General features: G+C 41.9%; 1 protein-coding gene across 1 annotated transcript; it reads right to left on the bottom strand.

Annotated features, from left to right (window-relative positions):
- Nucleotides 1-979: 979 nt before the first annotated feature.
- On the bottom strand, nucleotides 980-9,419 carry aldoc (aldolase, fructose-bisphosphate C). The gene is made up of 9 exons (NM_001001257.1): nucleotides 9,379-9,419; nucleotides 6,556-6,670; nucleotides 5,472-5,683; nucleotides 4,895-4,949; nucleotides 4,602-4,762; nucleotides 3,374-3,457; nucleotides 3,037-3,211; nucleotides 1,947-2,146; nucleotides 980-1,799 (listed from the first exon to the last, which is right to left on the bottom strand). Exons 2-9 carry the CDS (start codon nucleotides 6,665-6,667, stop codon nucleotides 1,704-1,706), a joined length of 1,095 nt encoding a protein of 364 aa, NP_001001257.1. The 5' UTR covers nucleotides 6,668-6,670; nucleotides 9,379-9,419; the 3' UTR covers nucleotides 980-1,703.
- Nucleotides 9,420-12,924: the final 3,505 nt, after the last annotated feature.

Genomic DNA, 12,924 nt, shown 5'->3' with positions numbered 1-12,924 from the left:
GCAACTAGAACAGACTTGTAGGATGCATTTTGTCAATCCAACACCATCCGACAAAAGCTCCCATGGAGTTTAGCCCTTATACATATATTGGACCTGTATCCTGCATGGCTAATTAGCAATTCATTTGTATGCATGCTGCAGACTGCACTGATTTATGTGCAGCCATGTATCTTAATTGTTACTAGCCATGCAGGATGTGAATTAAATATGTGGCCAGTATTATAAGGGTGAGGTGGCAACACTAAAGATGGAGGGGGGGAAGCATTTTGTATATTAGTAATATAGGCTATGTTCAGTAACTCATGGCAACCAGCATGGACTCCTTGATGTAAACACTTGCTTCCACTCCCTGCCCCATTTCTATGCCATGAGTTTTCCTAATCTTTATCAGCAGGTGCTCCACAGTCTTCCACAGGCATTTTTCCTGCTCTTTTGTGCAGTGGTGTGTGTGTGTGTTTCAACACATTGGCATGCAGGAGTGAAACCACTCCATTATTCATTTTCAAGTCTTTATCCATGCTACCACACTGAAACACCAGGCAAGGACAATGCCAGAGAGTAGTTCTTTGGTGGGGAACCACTCAATACATAGAACCCTGCTGTGCCATCTGTCATTGATATGAACAGAAACCACCTGTAAACAACAGTTTTTGGCCCAAAATCATTGTGCATCTCTCAACATGATGTTGTTTCCATTCATACGAGTGCCAGCCAGAATGAAGTCATTTCTACTCAGCCTGAAATACACTGGGGAGAAGTGTCATGGGGGCCGTACACCTGTGGCAGACCTTTAAAGTGATCCAAAACCCTTAAGAGTTGTGGCATGTGTAGAATAAATTATATTGTGTATGTCACCAGTTATGACACAATGTAGTCATATAAAACACCTTCAACCTTTTGACATTTGGTCAAAAACATTTGACTGCTGCTATCCATGTTAGAGTCAGACACTTATCCACACAATAAGGACCGGGACCTCTTTTCAATATATAATTTATTTTCATACTATTTGGTACATCAGTTTCAGACAGAGACAGACAACACACTAGTTTCACAAGATACACAGCCATTCATTAGTTGCCCTTCCCAATAGCTCTCCTTTCAGTTCTAATCTCATTTTACTTGCCAAAGACCTAACAACATGGGAAGGACCTGCTTTTAGTGGAATAGGAAGCGCAACACTTCTCACACTATCTACCTATAGAAGTACCGCAAAGTGCAAGACAGAACAGTGTCATGGATTGAATGAACAGTAGATATTTGGGTGCAGCTTGTTTTTGTGCACGAGAATAATAAAACTGGATATATACCACCGTAGAATTATCTCCAACTGCACCACATGTTAATATTTCCTGTCCAACAATGGACACACTATTGACCTATTTAGAAGGATTACCAACAATCTGCACTCCTCTTATTATGGCTGTAAAGCAAAATCTTTCACAAAAATAAATGTTTTGTTAGGAAAATATACTACAACCAGGTACATTATGCTGCAAAGGTGGGTGAAGCCTGATTCATTCACTCACAACCTCACCTCCATTACTTCAAGATCACATTAGCAACATAAGGTTAGGGGAATAAGCTGGGTAGGAGATGGCTGTGACTATTCCAGGCTTTGGCTGCAGGGGATGTCCAAGTGGAGGCTGCTTGCAGGATGAGGACAACTGTTCTGTAGGTGAGTGCTCAGTGGACTGCAGAGCTCAGTATGCATGGTTTGCAACATACAGGGACTGTCCAGCTGCCCCACATCCATCCCCGCTCTGTTCATACTTTCCGAGGGCTGCAAGACCATTGGCCTGAAATAAAGATATACCAATTAAGCTGTAGTCTCCACATTTGGGTGGAAATAGGACACAGCTACTCACTTTCACTTTATTAAAAAACTAAATAAAAAGCGGCAGATGTAAAAATATTCTTCTGTGACTGGACCCCCCCCATCTTACCTCTGCTCGCTTCAAGAACTCATTAGTGGCTGCATCCTCATTTTCCTTCTTGCCACGCCAGGCACTGAGGGCAGAGGCCTGCAGGGCACGTCCATAAGAGAATGTGAGAGCCCAAGGTCTGGCAAGAGGGCAGTTGTTGATTGCATTCAGATTAATAGTGGCCTCTTCTTCACTTTGTCCACCAGATAGGAAAGTAACTCCTGCACCAGGGTTGGGTTGAAAAGAAAAAAAATTATATATACACATACATACACTTGGAACTGCACTAAGCAAGTTTGCATTTGAAGATTACAAGATATTAAGAAATATATGTTCTGGTAATATAATTCATTTTTCCCAAGTGTCACCTGCTGGTTAGTTTTAAGACTGCACTGTTAAGAACACGTTCAGAAGAATGAATAACTGTTCTGGTGCTGCTCTGTTTAGGAAAGGGATATTTGAGGTGACCTCTGTCTTTCCTGAGCATGGCCACATCAGATCGATTCTCCCTTTAAACATGTTCTGAGTTCTGTTTCCCTTAAACAGTCTTCCTGACTTACAGTTGGAAAACTGACCAGGAGATGGCGCTGTTACAAAATTAAATTTTACAAATGTAAGAAAAAGGAAAGTACACCTGAACATAGTAGGTTGCTAAATATATTGCAGTAAAATAGCCAGTGTGCAAAATACTCCATATATACAAACAATTTTTATAAAAAAATTATATTGAATTCTTAATAGAAAATTGCCATTTTAAGTATTAATGGCCTCCCCCTTGCTCGTACTCTAAACTGTGCTCAGACACAAACCAAGGCTACATATATGCCAATGAATTGACATAGCTCTCTTTTCCTCCCAGTTTTTCCTGTTACAGCTGCCTTATTTCTGATCAGGTAACCTGAGACAGCATATAGACCATAACAAAAAGGAAAGCTCAAGGTAAAAGGCAAGATTTACTGTGCTCTGAGCAATTTTCTCCCTATATTTTTTCCCTATAAAAAGGGAAAAGAAATTTGACCTAGCACATTAATAGTATCGCTCAATATACCTGGGCTACACAAACATTCCACACATGCAGTGGAATAGTGTTATGTAAAGCAATTTCCCTTACCTGGCACAGCAGGAGGCACAGTACGACGCAGAGCAGTTACAGTTGCCATGGCAATCTCCTCTGCAGTGTATTTGGTTGGGCAGGCGTGGCCAGCAGTTACCATATTGGGTTTCAATAAAGTGCCTTCCAAATATACATGATGATCACTGAGAGCCTTGTACACTGCAGCGAGCACCTAGCAAAAGACAGATTTCAGCTACAGAATTGTCCCATATTTAGTCAGGGTGAAGGGTAATAGAAATGCCTAGGTGAGCCTGTTGCATCCAGCTGGACAGCATTAAATGTGACCAGGAGGTGGCGATGTTTCACCCTGTAGATATCAAGTCTAATTACATACCTTCTCAGTTACATACTGGCAGCGTTTCAGGTCATGGTCTCCATCAGGAAGGATTTCAGGCTCCACAATTGGAACAATGCCATTCTGCAGAGAGAACACATCTTGAATGAGAACAATTTTAAAGGCAAAGGTCAAATTTCAAAAATTTACTATGTGCTTTGTGAACGCGGAAACTATTTAGTAACCACTTGTAACCGACAGTGGAAGAAAGTTTGCAAATGTTATTGATTAAGAAAGTGTGCAGTGTCTATAATATTTTTTAAAGGGGCGTTTTACCTTTGAGTTAACTTTTAGTATGTTATAGAATGGCCAGTTCTCTGTATTTGGCACATTAGAGCAGTAAGGAAAGAATGGACAACACCAAGGCCTAAATGGACTTGTTAACTTTTAGTATGTTACAAAATGACCAATTCTAAGCAACTTTTCAACTGGTCTTCATTATTTTTTATAGTTTCAATTTGCCTTCTTCTGACCCTTTCCAACTTCCAAATGGGGGTCAATGACCCCAGAAGCCAAAAAACTATTGTTATTGTTACTTTTTAGTACTCATCTTTCCATTAAGACCCTACTCTATTTAGATTCTGCTTCTTCTAATTATTTTTTTATTCAGACCCTCTCCTATTCATATTCTCATCTCTCATTAAAAACTCTCAATAGCTGCTAAGGTAAATCGAACCCTAGCAACCAGTTATCTGCTGAAATTTCAAACTGGAGAGTTGCTGAACAAAAAGTTATACACTATAAAACCACATAGAAAATGAAGCCCAGTTGCAAATAGTCTTAGAATAATAATCTTTACATCATGCTAAAAGTTAAGTTAAAATGTGAAACCGCTTTAAAGACCATACATGCAAGGTAAGTCTGCTACCTGCTATAGGTATTCATCATTTTGATAACATGATGCCCTATTCAGACACAAAAGTTGGGACTGCAGCCAAGGCCTGATGGCTTTTTCCAGCATCAGATATTGATCAGGGAGGCCTTCATTTTGGATCAATAAGCTGCAAACAGTCATTTTGGCCATGCAGTCAGAGCCAGGTATTGCCTCTTAAGTCTGGCTTTAACACACTTATTTTTCCCTCTCACTATTCAGTTTGTATGTCTGTCAATCAGACCAACACCATAATAAAAATAGATTCTATAGACACACTTTCAAACAGCAAATTAGAGTGCAGATCAAGATTAACTGTTGATGCACAAAGCTACAGCACCGCCATCAATACATTACCTGCTGGCAGATACTGGCATAGCGGGCAAGCACATTAGCATTTTCCAGAATAGCAAGGGCAGAGGGAGTGGTCTCACTGATCTTCAGCACAGAACGCCATTTGGCAAAATCAGCTCCATCCTTCTTGTACTGTGCACAGCGTTCTGACAAGCCATCCAAACCTGGAATGATAGTTATAGGGGGCTTAAGAGACTTTCATGGTAAAAATATGAATCTTCTCTGCTTAATTATACGAGCAGGCTATTTAGTGGATGTGACATCTTAAATTCGTGTGCAACTGGAATTAAACTTACCCTGAGTAGTAGTTTCTCCATTGGTGCCAGCAAGAGGGACCACCCCTTTATCAACCTGCCAGGAATAAAGCCATGCTAAATCAAAAATTCAAGCTGTAATTGACGTTTAATCAATTGTTATTAGAAAAGCTCTCCTGATAAATCCAAAAACTGACTTTTCTGGTTATCTAGAATATTCAAGGCACTGTTAGTTCCATGGAAATGGAGAGCCCGCTCTTATCTCAGTTATCACTGCCTAATAATAGAACTAAATGCAGCAGCCTCTACTTCACCCGTTAATCTGTGAATGCCCCTGTCATATCATGCCTCTGTTGTACTTATAGCAACCCAGAACTCGCATGGCACTTTGAATTTTTTTTTTGTACAATGCCCCATCCCCCAGGACTTTGCAAGCTGTACTTCTCCAATTGGCCAAAAGCAGGAAGGTAACACAAGTAGCCTCTGAAACACTTCTAGCTTGTGTCTTATTCAGATATGAAGTCAGTTTGCACAATGCATTAGGGAGCTAAGCAACCATCCAAGTATAGGGATTTCTTGGCCAGAACACATAATATAATACACATGGATAGGGTCTCACCTTAATCCCAACAACAATTCCTTTGTCCTTTATCATCTTGACAAAATTGGTGCCGCAGTCACCCTGTTGGTACATAGTCTCATGGAAGAAGATGACACCACCAATACATTCCTGCATACGCTCGTCACCCTTGAAGAGCAACTGACGGTACAGTCTCCTGTTCTCCTCGATATTATCCACACCAATTCCACTTAGTCGTTTGGCCATGCTCCCTAAAAGGTTGTTCAGAATATTAGCAAGTTATTACAGGAAAAGAATGTGGTACCTTCCACAAAGCAGATGTCCATATAAGGCTTCTTACACATGGGCGACAAAAACGCAAATGGTATAAAATGCAACTCTAATTGCTTAGGAATGCAACCAGGCAGAATATAGTGGAATCAGTTATGTGATGCATTTAGGTGAAATTTAATCGAAATTAGGTTGTTTGGTGTTGCAGTCAAGGTTCCAGACAAAGACAACTGGAAGATTTGAACCGTACTAATCTGGGCACCTCTTGCCACTGACAACCATACTGCTATTCCAGTAGACTGCAGATTGTCTGTTTGTACTGAAATTAGTCTGCAGATACCTTTTTCAAGCACACAGGTGAGGCTACAGCAGAAGCAGGAGGTGGACAGCAGGTTCACTGTATTCAGTCAAACAATATTTAATTGGATGGTTGGTATTTAGAGGTCTGAGTGTATGGGAGAATGAATTTCAGGCTTGAATAAGGCCAATGTATTTCTTATTTATTTATTTATGCATTTGGGTACTTTTGCCAATTCAATTTCAGAAGCCCATTGGCAGTTCCCTTTGTGGCCCTAACAGGCAAGATCCAAGTTGTGTGTGTCTGGTTAGCTGTATTTTCCAAGTAAATACTAGAAAGATTCTTTGCCAAGAGTGGTGTCGCTGTGCAGCACTGCCCAGTACAACACTATATTGAGTAATTAAGGTCAAGTGACCAAAAGTGCCACAACCAATCGTAAAAAAGCAGAGGCCCTTACGTCTGTATCTAAGGATTATGCCATGATTGCCCAACCAATTGAATCTGCACAAGCGAATCTGAAGCAAAAATTGATACCAGTGATGTAAATGTACTCACCCACGGATTCATCAGCAGCCAAGATGCCCTTCCCAGGTGCCACAATCTTTTGAGCGATGTCTGCCAATTCCTTCTTCTGCTCAGCAGAGAGAGCTGGGTACTGGTGAGTCATTTTCTGATGGAAAGAGATAGGTTAACATGGCTTTAATGTGATTTATTCCCAAAGAGAGCAAAACAAGTGCTAGGGAAATATTTTAATTTATATCTTACACAAAGAATTACGATTAAATTGTGCAGACACCTTCCCTGCTGTTCAAGGTTAGTATGCTTTAACAGCTGTAGATAGATTAGGGTAGAGTAAAACTATAAAGCTCTTAGAAAAGAACACTGCTATCAAGGTCAAACCTTTGCCTCAAGCAATTACAGAAGCAAAGTTCCACTTGCCAAAAAAGCCTAATGGGTGTAGACTTCAACTCCCAGTATTCTTAAATGTCAAATGTAAAACAGAAACTACTAATTTGGTATCTCTGTCCCAAAGAGAAAAAAATAAAAAGCAGATCAAGTAATACGCACCTAATGATCCCATAAGAATAACAGACACAGCCCTTAAGGATACAAGACCTCAGCCTTGACAAAGGGCAGAGCACTGGTCTGAAACATTGTACTGTATGGAGATCTAAAGCCATGTGATACTTAATAAAGGCTTTTTAAGATATATTCTCTTAACGGTACTGTGCTCTACATATTACCTCATGCATCTAGCAAGTGGGAGGTCTGTATTTTCCATAACACCCCCATGCTTACAATTGTTAGGACTCCCAGGGTATCCCACTTACATGATATATGTATATATTGCTGTTAATAATGCAGTTGGCAAGTGAGCGAGGAGGGGCAGGTATACGTGCGGCAGATTAGATTACATGTACAGTACAGTTTACTGATGCACCAATGAACCCATTTGTCATTCCCCCAGGCCCAGCTCTGACATCAGATACCAGTTGCCCATAGCAACCAGAAGGGAAAAGTCAGCTTTTTATTAGCACAAAAACACATCTATTCTAGGTATAAACACATGGGGGCCACATTCAGGTCCCAGCAAAGAGAAGGTGGAGGCCTAGGATTCTGGTTTTGCTACATCATCTTCTGACCTTGCTTTGTCCTTTCCCTTCTGCCTAGGAAAATTGACATGTTGTGGGAAGGATATAAATAGCCTTCGAGCACAAAGGAAATTATCTTTTGTGGGACAATTATTCCTATATATGGCTAAGGGATGTCACAGCAGGCAGCCCTTCGTTTACTTGGAATGTCATCAGCAACCTCAGTCGGAACTTTTATAGGGCCCGTGGCTTTTAGAGCCTACTGGGATATAGATTTAGCCTAGATTTTATACAGTGCATCTTTTAATCAGTGTTGGTGATCATAATGGAAATATAATAAGCAGCCCCTTGCTGTCTCCGAACTGCAACTCAACTGACATAAATATACTAAACATATCTGACAACTGTATAAAGCAAGAAGGACATATTATATTGCAGGTATGGGGACCCATTATCCAGAATGCTCAGGACCTGGGGTTTTCTGAATAACGGGTCTGTAATTTGGATCTCCTACCTTAAGTCTGCTAATAAAGTTATTTTAACAGTAATGAAATAAAATAGGATTGTTTTGGCTCTAATAAGGATTAATTATCTTAGTTGGGATCAAGTACAAGGTACTGTTTTATTATTACAGGGGGAAAAAAAGGGAATCATTTTTAAAAATGTGAATTATTTGATCAAAATGGAGTCTATGGAAGATGGCCTTTCCGTAATTCTGAACTTTCTGGATAATGGGTCAGATACCTGTACCAACATTTTCATTCCATGGGGTCCCTATGATGCCATACCCACCCTTCCCTAAAGAACAGGCAGATCATTGCAGGGTGTTGCATAAGAGGTGGCTGTGTATTTGATGGGGCGGGGGGAGGAATGTTGGGTGCAAGGCAGGGAGATACATGAAGGCAAGGTGTGCGTGGGGGGGGGGGGGGGATTAAAAGCAGTTTCTCATTAATCTTTTATTCTGCAGACCTATTAATAAATACTATCACTATGGCCCAATATCTGGGAAGAAACCTTATTATGAATTAAATCCTCACAATGGAGTTTCACAGGTCCCAATACCAAAAGATGAAATATTAATTGGAAATATTGCCCAACGAAAACAGAATTGCAAGTGAGGGGTCAGCAAAGCGCCAGCTGCATGGGATGAGGAGTGTAATAATAAGGAAAGTAAGATGCAGGCGGAATGAAGGGACTAATAACCAATGGGGATATAGAATAAGCAATGGGGATATAGAATAAGCAATGGGGATATAGAATAAGCAATGGGGGATATAGAATAAGCAATGGGGGATATAGAATAAGCAATGGGGATATGGTGGGCCCTAATATATTGGGGCCCATCTGCACCGAATTTCTACACCAGGGCCAAAGGATTTCTTTACATACACACCTCAGTAACCCAAAATAAATACAAAAATAATAAAAACGAAAAGAAAAATCGCGTTCCGACCCGGTGGTACCGGCAAGTGGAATTATAAACATTTCTATGAAGCTGCTGACAGTGTGAGGCGCAGGAAGATGGCGGCTACAGTATTAATGCGATTGATGCTGTTGCTCCGGTGAGTAGGACACAAGAACAACGCCCCGTTTGCCTCAAGGTCACACACCGCGATACTGCGCTACTCCCAATGCTCAGCTCCCCTAGCCCGCAACATCCCCTCCAATAAAGCACCTGAAGTCTCCCCCAGCCCTAGCGATGGCAGGCACCAAGCCCAGAGCAGAGCCATCACTGCCCCGCACACCATACTGATTATCACTCCCCACCAGTCCGGACCCCGCTTACCGTGAATTCGGGTGATGCTAGGCGCTAAGAGTAGAGCGGCGCACTGGATCTGGTGCAGAGCTACGTGACTGAGGCGATCTAATACCCCGGCAAGGCCCCGCCCCTGCGAGCTGATTGGGGAGTGACGTCACACGGGTACCTTCTCCATGGAGTTGGCTGACGTCACTTGCACACTCCTCCATCGCCAGCCCTGAAATTGTACAGTAGGTGCAAATGTTTGTGCAAAATGTCTTTTGACTTATTATGGATTTAAAATGCGTACATGTATCTTATGTGCTCAACTTCTTGCTTATAAATCTGCTGGACCGGGCCTTGGGGTTCATGGGTGGGGTTTGACTTGGAGAAAGGGAGTATTACTTGTAGATTGTAAGCTCTTTTGGGCAGGGCTCTCTTCACCTCTTGTATCGGTTATTGATTGCTTTATATGTTACTCTGTATGTCCAATGTATGTAACCCACTTATTGTACAGCGCTGCGGAATATGTTGGCGCTTTATAAATAAATGTTAATGTAATGTAATACTGTTTATAAGTGGAATTTCCATTTGTAGTTGTACAAGTGTTGGGGCCATACTTTCTTTGTAGGCGCCCGAGTCACATGTTGAAGAGTCGGGTGGGGCGGCCCTCCGGCACCTACACACGGGCCCGGGCAGCTCAATGTGTTCTTTGGGCCCCTCAGTTTAGATCATGTGCAGAACTGCAACTAGCACAAACATTGGCGGCCACCCATCATCCCCTCACCCGTCCTTACAAAGCCCCCGTTCCCCCAGGGCCTGGGCACAGTTATCCCACAGGAGCTAAGGGGGTTCCCCAGGAATGTGGCCAGGCTCACTGACAATCTGACACAGTGCTGGACTGGCCCACCAGGATACCAGGAAAACTCCCGGTGGGCCCAGGTGTCAGTGGGCCCTCCTGCTCCTAACCATTTGGCCTGTTTCATGGTCATTCCCACTTTTTCTGAATAAGAAAAAAAAGGAGAAATAGATGGAAGAATAGATGCTAGCATGTAAATAATAGAGACTAGGAGAATAAACAGGTTGAGTGAGGAAAGGAGGAAAAATAGTTTGAAAAGCAGGCCTAGGGTCTAAGGTTTTCTGGTGGGCCCCTGGGTTCCCAGTCCGACACTGATCTGACACACGTACAAACGCGCATTGGCCTGTCAGTGTACCCCACAACTTATACATATTTTCATAGATATTTATATTTGACATAAACATTAGAGCAGGGCAAGTCTTTTGGCATCCTTACTCTATATAGGCAGGGACTGTCCTTGAAATCTGAATCTATTCCAGGAAAAAAAGTTAGCGATTTAACTTTTAGTATGTTGTAAAATGTATTTGGTTTTCATTATTTATTTTGTACAGTTTTTTAATTACTTGCCTTCCTTTTCTGACTCTTTCCAGCTTTCAAATGGGGGTCGCTGACCCCAGCAGCCAAAATCTATTGTTCTATAAAGCTACAATTTTGTTCATAGGGGGAGATTTATTAAAACACGAATGCTCGGAGCGTATTTTTGCCAATTTTTTTCACGCTTGCACGACTTCTTCGTACGCCCGTGCGACTTTTTTGTATGCTTGCGCGAAAAATTCGGAAAGGTTCTGCCGCTGTTTACAATCGCTTGGTGCGAAAATTTAGTGACTTTCGGATTGCTAATACTATATTATCGTGCATTTTCGTGATATTTGCGATCTTCAGAAATTATCGTATCCAATCCGAATTTTTCCCATTTCGAACTCGTGTTTTAATGAATTGGCCCCATAGTGTTTCTTTGTATTACTTATCTTTCTATATCCTATTCATATTCCCATCTCTCATTCAAATCATTGTCTGGTTACTAGGGTAAATAATACCCTAGCAATTGAATAGCTGCTAAAATACTTAATATTTATCACATTCCTCTCTCTTATGTCGTATCTTGCGTGCCTGTCTTTGTGGTTTCCCTTTCTTTTTTTTGGCATACTGCAAAATGAAAATTACAAAACGTGTACAAAGAATAGGGTTTATAGGGTTATTATTTTATTCCTGTCCTTTTTTCTAAATAGCCATGCCATTTATGAATATTATAAGCATGAATTGGAGCTGTTGATGGGTTCGTTTGTAACATAAATATATATTTAGGCATTCACACAAAATGAATAACTTGCACCTAAAATGTAATAGGATCAAATTGCTGTTCCCAATCCAATAAGAAGTAAAAAGTTTGTTCCCAAACATCAGAACCTGTTGAAGGGTTTGCAAACACTTGTTGGTTATTTCAGTCGTCCCCTCTCAGTTGTGCCGTGACAGGCTTGTGAGTGCTAGAGCCCATTTTGCTGTGAAACAACAGCAACTGCACCAGTCTATTTGGGAGTGTTTTTTTAGCAGAGTATTTGCCAGATTTGGAATGAAGGTAACGGAGTTGTGTTTGTTTTAAGCCAGATCAGTTTCCAAGCTGTGTCTGTCAGTCTTGTAGGGAATGTGCAGACTATAATCTGTATATACCTTAATTAGCAACCTAAGGCTGATGTCCAATGCAGAGATTTAGTCGCCCGCAGGCCCGGTTTTGTGGCGAGGCCCGCCGCAACGAAATTTTGACGTTTTGCTCCCATACGGAGCAATGGGGATTTCTCCCCACTGCTCCGTATGGGAGTTAAATTCCTGCGCATGCGCTCTTGCGACGCGGCACGGGGGGGGGGGGGAATTTGATCGCGCATGCGCAGGGGGAGGCGGCCTAGGGGCGGCAGAATTTGAAATCCGGCGCTGGTCGCCCGCAATAGATCTCTGCTACAGGGGGCGACTAGTCTCTCCAAAATGCCTTTTAACCGGCAACAATACAAATAGTTGGCGGAAAGGTCTATGCATCACTTCCCTTATTGTATTCTTGCCAGTGGAAAGAGATTAGTCGCCTGCGGAAGTAGTGATCTATCACAGGCGACTAAATCTCTCAGTGGGACATCAGCCTTAAGGTGGCCATCACAGGCAGATTTCAGCTGACGATTCTGGTCCTTTGGACCAACTCAGCAACTTATCTGCTCATGTATGGGCACCTCCAACGTGCCCCCCTGACCGATATCTGGCCTAAAATTGGGCAGATCTCGTTCGGACAGGTTTGATTTTTTCATTGGATCATGACTGATTATTTTGGCCCTAGGGCCAAATAATCAAGTTAGTCCAATATTGCCCACATATAGCTGGGTCCAACAACAATGTATCAGAATATGGCTGCGCAGCAGTAAATTATTTAATTCCTCATGAAGGTCAGGAAATGAAGTGCTAAATTAATATATAAAAGGCACAGCCATACTGATAACACAGTTGGAATTAAACTACTGTCCTTTCCAACCAGACCACCCCCTACATCAGCCTTTGTGCCCCCACCTGAACCAGACTGGCATTTGTATTTGAGTGATACTGACTCAAAAAATTGCTTTTGATTTGCTTTTGTAAGTGATAGTTGCATTAAGTTCCTAAACCTATTTTGCCCACCTGACTGTACCTTCTCAGCCTGTCAGTTATAGTTTCTAATTCTAATGGACTGCTGCTGCACAAATATGGCTGCCCCCTCATAG

This window comes from Xenopus tropicalis, chromosome 2 (assembly GCF_000004195.4).
Source record: "Xenopus tropicalis strain Nigerian chromosome 2, UCB_Xtro_10.0, whole genome shotgun sequence".
NCBI lineage: Eukaryota > Metazoa > Chordata > Amphibia > Anura > Pipidae > Xenopus > Xenopus tropicalis.
Note: the sequence above shows the minus strand (reverse complement) of the source record. Positions and strands in the feature narration are given on the sequence as shown.

Bases quoted from the DNA above. Each gene is read 5' to 3' on its own strand.
- aldoc (NM_001001257.1), bottom strand. From the start codon at position 6,667: ATGACTCACCAGTACCCAGCTCTCTCTGCTGAGCAGAAGAAGGAATTG. The intron at 4,763-4,894 runs GTAAGTTTAATT...CTATCATTCCAG, and splicing joins TGGAGAAACTACTACTCAGG to GTTTGGATGGCTTGTCAGAA. The intron at 2,147-3,036 runs GTAAGGGAAATT...ACCCTGGTGCAG, and splicing joins TGTGCCTCCTGCTGTGCCAG to GAGTTACTTTCCTATCTGGT.